At 35.1% G+C, this 7788-nt stretch overlaps 1 protein-coding gene across 1 annotated transcript; it reads left to right on the top strand.

Moving 5' to 3' along the window:
- The first annotated feature begins 1778 nt into the window (after positions 1–1778).
- Positions 1779–2982, top strand: LOC113290795 (probable E3 ubiquitin-protein ligase ZFP1). The gene is made up of 3 exons (XM_026540384.1): positions 1779–2423; positions 2554–2703; positions 2797–2982. The coding sequence occupies exons 1-3, from the start codon at positions 1779–1781 to the stop codon at positions 2980–2982; spliced, it is 981 nt and encodes a 326-aa protein (XP_026396169.1).
- The last annotated feature ends 4806 nt before the right edge of the window (positions 2983–7788 follow it).

Genomic DNA, 7788 nt, shown 5'->3' with positions numbered 1-7788 from the left:
TCCCTCTTATACCTGGTACTAAACGTCGGGTTAGATATTAATTTTAATTCTAACCAGAGTCATGGTAGGGTCTTTATCACTAGAAACAAACATCGTTCTCAGAACAAAACTTAGGAAAAGCTGTTCACATACAATCAAGGAATATCATATATACATTGATCACTAATATTTTCCTACTTTCTAGCATGCTCTCGGGGGGTTAAATTACTCGGTACTACTTCAGCCTGCTCGGATTTCATCATCATCTTGAACTACTGCCACCTCCAGGTTGAGGTAGGTTTCATCGCCAGGCAGAGAGGCTTGGTGAGATGAGACTCCGGAATAGTTTTCTATGGGAGACAAAGTAGCTTTCCTCACTGCTTGGATTTCATCATCATCTCGAATACTGCCACCTCCAGGTTTCGTCGGCAGGCAGAGAGGCTAGGTGAGATGAGACTCGGGAATAGTTTCTCATGGGAGACAAAGTAGCTTTCCTAAATTCGTCCAGAAATTTAACAGGGCTCAATTGGGGGCCCTGGAAAAATAATTAGGGGCCTTAAATTCCTATCCCCACTCATGGGAAGAGGTCAAGGGGTGTCTGAATACCATGAAAAGACTAGATTACCCAAATCCTTGGGATCGTGACACATGTCAACCTATTGATATTTAGCTTTTTTAGTTTTAATTTTTTTAATTTGTTATTCTTTTTTAATTCTTTTTACCGAGATTTGTATGAAAAATCGTCGTGGTAGTGAAGTGTTTCATTGACGACTCTCAAGAGTCGTTACTATTTTAAAAACGAGCCTCAAGGGTCGTCATTGTTTCATTGACGACCCTCAACAGTTGTTAATGATTGAAAAACGATCCTAAACAGTCGTCATTGTTTGAATGACGACTCTAAACAGTCGTTAATGCATATAAAAGGGTTGTTATCTTCTCCGGAAAAATATATCAAAGAATCGTCATGGTCTTATTCAATACTATTACGACCCTTTAATGTATTTCCGCCATTAATAACTCTCCGAAGATAATAACGACTCTCTTATATGCATTAACGACTGTTTAGAGTCGTCATTGAAACAATGACGACTCTTGAGGGTCGTTTTTCTATCATTAACGACTCTTGAGGGTCGTTTTTGAAATAGTAACGACTCTTGAGAGTCGTCAATGAAACGCTTCACCTCCATGATGATTTTTCATTCAAATCTCGACAAAAAAAAAATTTTAAAAAAAAAATAGCAAACAAAAAATTTGAAAAAAAGGTTAAAATCAAATTAAGTAAGATTAATAACTAATCAACTCAATTAATATTAATGATTTGGGGTAGTTTAGCCATTTTTAAAAAAAATGAGATAAGGGATAACTCCCAATTACTATTTCATGACATTTATTGTCTTTTGCTAGGGATCTCCAATTATTTTTCCAAGACCCCCAATTCAACCCTGAAATTTAACTCTTTTATGCCCAGATTTTTTTTTTTTTTTTTTTATTTGCCAAATCCAAGCCTTTTAAGTTTTGAGTCTTTTGAATCTTTCTTAAAGTCCATTACAAACAAACTTTTGCCTATTTGAAAAGGTACTCTCTCAAGTCTTCCTCTCAACTACCAACTCTGGCTTCTGGACACTTTTCTCCAGGATATTTTCAAGGTAATTTTCTTTTGTAGGATAGGTTCTGTTGTTTCATCCACACCAAAAAAATCTAATCCCTACTAATTATTATCACACTTTAGACTTCTCATTCACTTAAAATAAGGCGCATTGTTTTTTTATGTTGTTTTAGTTTTGGTCGTGATATAGAAGATGGCACGCACAATAAACAGAAGAAGACAAGGTAATCTGCATGATGCATTACCATTGTCAAACCAAGTCAGTAGAATGGTTGCGGCTGAAATCAACCACAATTTTTTAATAAGCTTTTCATCCGAGACCCAAATCCAGTGCGCTGTTGACAATCATGTCCTCACTAGATCAGTTTATCAAACATATACAAGAAATCATGTAACTAGTCATACTTCTCAAAGTAATCTGCAAACAAGTCGTCAACTTGGTATGACCATTCGGCCATCAGGATATAGCGAAGGTAGCCTTCATGGGGAACAAGAAGTACAAGAGTTGATTGCAAATAATCATAACAACAACAACAGTAGGAGTTTGAGACAAACACAGAACAGGTTTCATCATCACCGAGAACAAAATCCTGCTATAGTTACTAGAAGTCGCCAGACAACTCGTGTCTACTCTGGTCGCATTGCAAGACGTCGACCTGCTATTAGGTCTTGGCCGCCCGGGGTGATGCTTTCGGAATTACAAGTAGGATATGGCTCAAGTCAACCTGCTATTAGGTCTTGGCCGCCCGGGGTGAATGGGCATATGCTTCCGGAATTACATGTAGGATATGGGTCAAATCTGAACATGTCTTCTGATACTGATAACATGTCATATGAGGTAAAATCAGTCTGACATATTTTCTTTTGGGCACATTTTCGTTTTGTAATTGAGTATATTAGTGTAGACTTGTAGTTCTCATCTAAACATAAAAGACTAAGATGTTAATATTATAATTGCATGCACGCAGCAACGGTTAGAATTGGGGGAACGAAATGGCGATGCAAATATTGGCCTGTCTGAAGAAATTATATCAAGTAATTTGAGGACGCGATTACATACTGAATCTCCAAAGTCTGAAGATTTAAATGAGGATTCTGAAATTTGCAGTATATGTCAGGTAAAACATGGATATTGTTTGAACAGCCATGCATATGGTCACTAGAGAGTGAATATTTATTGGGTTGACTTGTCTTTGTTGTTGATATTACAGACTGAATATGAGAATCAAGAGATTGTTGGAATTCTTGATTGTGGACATGAGTACCACCGTGATTGCATATCACAATGGTTACTAGAGAAGAATGTTTGCGCTATCTGTAAAAGACGAGCTTTACCTCCCCAACCGAGAAGTAGAAGACTAGCTTTATCTGATCATGGAAGAATGCGGGGAGCATAATAATAATGATTCCATAAGACGAAATGAAGAATACCCATAGAAGATGCGTAGAAATCATTAGGGATTTAAAAGCGCAGAAGTAACTAACTGCTGCTTAATGTAAGGTATTATATAGAGTAATCCCTGCTTAATGTATATTAGCACTATTTATGCCTTTGATTTATCTATTTTTCTATGATACGGTGTCAAGAAAAAGTAGATTTTTTAAGTTAAATGTGATTAATATTTGGATGTTTTCTTTTCTATTCTTTTTCTTTTCTTTTCTATTTTTGATAGGAAGGTTAAATATATTAATCGAGATACAGTAGAATAGATTAGCAACTTCTTGCTTATTGAACATGTTACGCCATATACTATCTTTTTGAACTCTTTGATCTAAAAGACATATGTTGGAGATTTTTGATGCGTGCCTATTTTTCCATGGAATTAGTTGTCGAGTTATGGTCTCTACTGGTGAATCTGCAAGTTATGGTCTCTATTGGTGAGTCGGACGCGCGCCTGTGAAAGTTTTTATAGAATAGTTATTGTCTCTTCAATAGTGTTCTTTGCTTTCCACGAACTTTCTATATTTTCTTTATTGACAATATCTGCGAGTTGTTTGTAATCAGTTACAATAGTTACGCTAGATAAAATATTTTCCGTTAGCCATTTACCTGCCATAAGTAAAAGATGTTGCTTCAGCTTGTAAAGAAAAATTCTATTTGTCTGAACCCGCTGCTATATGCATGAACGATTCATGATCCACCAAAAAAAGGATAAAAGCATATCCCATATACAAGGTTTCTTCTTTTAAAAAATGCATCCACAAATATTATCCGGTCCGATTCTATTGTCGACCAGGTGGGAAAACGAGAAGTGCTCTTATTTTGTCTAGCTATTATGTTCTGATCCTTTTGGGAAATAGAGTTTATAATTTCCTTATTTGCTCCTCCAAAATCTTTGGGTTCAAAGTAACTTCTTCAAAAACCACTGAACATCTATATTTTCAAATGAATCACAAAGTTATTACGATTTTGTCCAACTTATGAACTAGATCCTTTGAAGAAATCCAATCTATAACCCAACCGCTTATTGAATCTAACGAAAATTGTGCATTGATTGAGTCTAGAGATATACAAAACCAAATAGCTTTTGCGAAAGGACATTGCTGAAATAAGTGATTTTCTGTTTCCAGAGCCTGAAGGTTACACATAGGATACTCCGATGAGATGTATGAGTTATGGGCTGCTAGCCTGCTTGAGGTAGTAGAGCTTTTTGGATTAATTTCCATATGAAGAGTTTTATTCTCGGGATAACCGGTAATTTCCAAGGGAAATTTACATTTTTCTGATTCCGGTCTACCAAGTAGTTATAAGTATTTTTCACAGTAAAAATTCCTGAAGGATGATGTTTCCATCTGATCTTGTCTTTTCCTTTTATCTGCTAATTTTTTTTTTATTTCCGGGCTCAAAAAATAATCGATCTTAGCAGTATCCCATATTCCCTATGAGTTTAATAACTCCTATACCCTTTGCGGAATTGTTTCTATATCTGTCGGTGTTGGTATGGAATCAAAATTGAGAATCTAGTTATTATCTTTTCAAATTCTTGTAGGCGCCCTATTTTTTATTTGCCAAACAAGATTATCCTTTATTATGGTTAAGCCTTTTTGGATACTAGTCCCAATCCAATATAAATTTGAAGATCTCGTAGAGTCAAAGGGGTTACTATTTGGAAAGTATTTTATTTCAATCAGTTTGACACGTAATTGGTCTTTTTCCAAAACTAGTCTACTTGTTGATTTTTCTACAAGAGCTAGCTATATTGAACTGATGAGAGTTATTTTTATCCTAGTGCTCCTTTTGATTTTGGCTGGAAAACTCTTTCCAGGCAATAATATATCCCCTTTTATCTTTTAGCCGTCTTTGTTTAGCCAAAAATCCCGCTAAATTCGATCAAGTTGGTCTAAAGTGGTCTTGGGGAGATCAAGACATTGCATTTGGTAGGTTGGGAAGGATTAAAGTATTGACTGGATGAGGACTGCGCGTGCTACTTGGGACAACAACTTCGATTTCCAGCCTTTCAAAACGTAATAATACTTTTGTAGAAAAAGTTCAAAATTTTCTTTTCTGTTTTCAAAAAATAGTGAGTTACTAAAATATTTATTGTTTTCGTTATAGGAGGGATCTTTAGAATCTTTGTTATAATTTTTGCGTGTTTTGGATGAATCCTAGGACTAAAGTAGATCCCATACTTTTGCAGGTTATCCATTTATCCCGTAATGTTTTCAAAATTAGATAGAATATTACGAAGATTATTTGCCTCTCCCAGATCCGCTATAGTAAAAAGGAAACAATCATCGACAAAGAATAGATGGGAAATATTCAGAGCGTCCGTATTTATTTTAATGTCTGAAAAAAAATTTATCCGAAATCGCCTTGTTTTGGAGTCTGGATGAAATTTCCATACACATAAGGAATAAGTATGGAAACAGGGGGTCACCTTGCCTGATTCCTCTCGAAGTAGAGAATTATAGGCCCGACAAGCCGTTTAGAAGGATTGAGAAAGAAGTTGTAGAGATGCATTACATTATAAGGTTAACCCCTGAATTAATAAAGCCAAAGGAGATCAGAGCTTGTTTAACGAAGGCAACTCTACTCTATCAAAAGATTTTGACAGATCTAATTTTAGGGCTAGGAATCCTTTTTTCGATTTAAAAATTTTCATAGAGGGAATGAGGTCATGGACAATGATCATATTGTCTGTTATTTGTCTCCCCGAAAAAAAGCGAACTGATATGGAGAAATTAGATTGTTTAGAAGAGGTTTTAGCCTATTTTCTAGAATTTTTGAAATAAGTTTATATATGGCGTTACTTAGACTAATGGGTCTATAATCTGCTGGGGCTTGGGGAATAGCTAATTTTGGAATGAGGGTTATAAAAGTGGAGTTGAAATCTGGGTTTAAAATACCAGAAGAAAGAAATCCTGAACAGTTGCAGTTATGTCAGGGCCAAGGATTTCCCGGTTTGTCGTAAAAAAAATCTCGGGTGGTTTCAACCCAATGATTTATATTTGACAGAGTTTGCCATATTTCCTCTTTATTGGAATTTGGGTTAAATAAGAATTTTTTGAATCCGAGATACAAGGATCAATAAGTAAAAATAAATCTATATCATAATTTGAACCTAGGATGCTCCAATTTGAGAGAAGTGGTTGATTAAGAGAGAGTTTAATTGATCTCTATCTGAGATCCACAGACCCGAAAGTTCGCGAAGAGAGTGAATCGCGTTAATATTTTTCCTATTGGAAGCCTCCGCATGGAAATATTCCGTGTTTTGGTCATATTCCTTGAAAAATTTATCCCTTGCGATTTGGTGGTAGAAACCGTCTTTAATTTCATACCATTTTCCTAGATCATCTTGTAAGTTTTTTATTCTGCCAAAATTTGCTGAGTGATTTCCTCACTTATGTAAGTTCTTAATTTTTATTGTTTGGTTTAATATTCTTGTGAATATTACCAAAAACTTCTGAGTTCCAGCGGGTTAGGTCTGAAGAAAGAAGTTGAAGAATTGAGGCTAAATTATTATCCCCATAATTTTTAGAATGAAATTTCCAAGACTCCAACACCACACTGGAAAAAGTGGGGTGAGTAATCCAAGACCTAATAAAAGGCTTCTGGATTTTTTTTAACTTTCGAGTTTGTATCAAAAAATATTGGCGACGATCTGAACTGACACTGGTTAGATGGATTACCTTGGAGTCTGGAAAATTATGTATCCACTTGTAGGATAGAAGGCCTCGTCACAAATGTTTGCATCTCCTTTACGATTATTAGACCAAGTGAAAGGGGATCTCTCATATCCAGCATCTTTGAAAACCAAGTGTATCTATGACTTGTAGGATGAATGACTTGCTACTTGAACTTGACTTGTTCCCGCCTTGCTCCTAATTGCGCAATAAAGTTTCATTCATCTTTTTTTTTATCTGCCTCTATAGCTCCATAAACACATCTCAGGAAAACATCACTATTATTTATAGCATTACAAAAGTGGCACACATTTAAATTAGACGAGACTAAATTTGAATTAATATTGTTGTGACAAGCGATCGCTAAACCCTTCGCTTTTCCCACTGACGAAATTATAAACCAATCATGAAATTGGAATTCTTTTAAGAATAAAATATTCCATATTATGGAGAAGGCTTTCGTTTCTGATTAAAATATGATGTCTGGATTGTGGTATTGGCACAAGTAGTTAGGGTGGTCCTTTATAATAGGGGGTCCCTGATGTAATTTTTAATTGTTGTTGTAGTAATATAAGATTCTAACTCTAAGATTTGTGAAGACTAAATTTAAAGGTTTAACGAAAATAATAAAAGAGAGCTACTGGGACTAGGATTCCACCGAATTCATATCATAAGGCTCAACTATTCATTCTCAACAATTATCGCTCAATAAAAATAACATCGACTCTTATTTTGCCAAAGTAGATTCTCAAAATATTAGTTATAAATCGTAAGCATGGGACATCAAACATTTAAGAAAGCATGACCCATCAAATAAAATAATAACTAATTAATTCAAATCATAATTCTATTTTAATTAGTGTAAAAGTCATATAGAAAATAAAATAATTTACTCATGTATGAAATTCGGATTCTTCCGTCGACCCAGTGTAGGGGTCTAGCTCATCATGTTGTAGACACTCTTAAAAGATTATTTTATTGCTCGAAAAGTGTTTACGATGGTGAAAATGAAGAAAAATTAAACGCAACTATTTTGCTCTTCCAAAACTCCCCCCTCTCTGGATGCATGTTTGGTCTTA

The sequence above is a fragment of the Papaver somniferum genome, chromosome 6 (assembly GCF_003573695.1).
Source record: "Papaver somniferum cultivar HN1 chromosome 6, ASM357369v1, whole genome shotgun sequence".
Taxonomy (NCBI): domain Eukaryota; kingdom Viridiplantae; phylum Streptophyta; class Magnoliopsida; order Ranunculales; family Papaveraceae; genus Papaver; species Papaver somniferum.
Note: the sequence above shows the minus strand (reverse complement) of the source record. Positions and strands in the feature narration are given on the sequence as shown.

What these genes read in the sequence shown, in the direction of transcription:
- LOC113290795 (XM_026540384.1), top strand. Translation starts at nt 1,779, where the DNA reads ATGGCACGCACAATAAACAGAAGAAGACAAGGTAATCTGCATGATGCA. An exon ending in CTGATAACATGTCATATGAG is followed by an intron (nt 2,424 to 2,553) that starts GTAAAATCAGTC and finishes GCATGCACGCAG; the next exon opens with CAACGGTTAGAATTGGGGGA. An exon ending in AAATTTGCAGTATATGTCAG is followed by an intron (nt 2,704 to 2,796) that starts GTAAAACATGGA and finishes TTGATATTACAG; the next exon opens with ACTGAATATGAGAATCAAGA.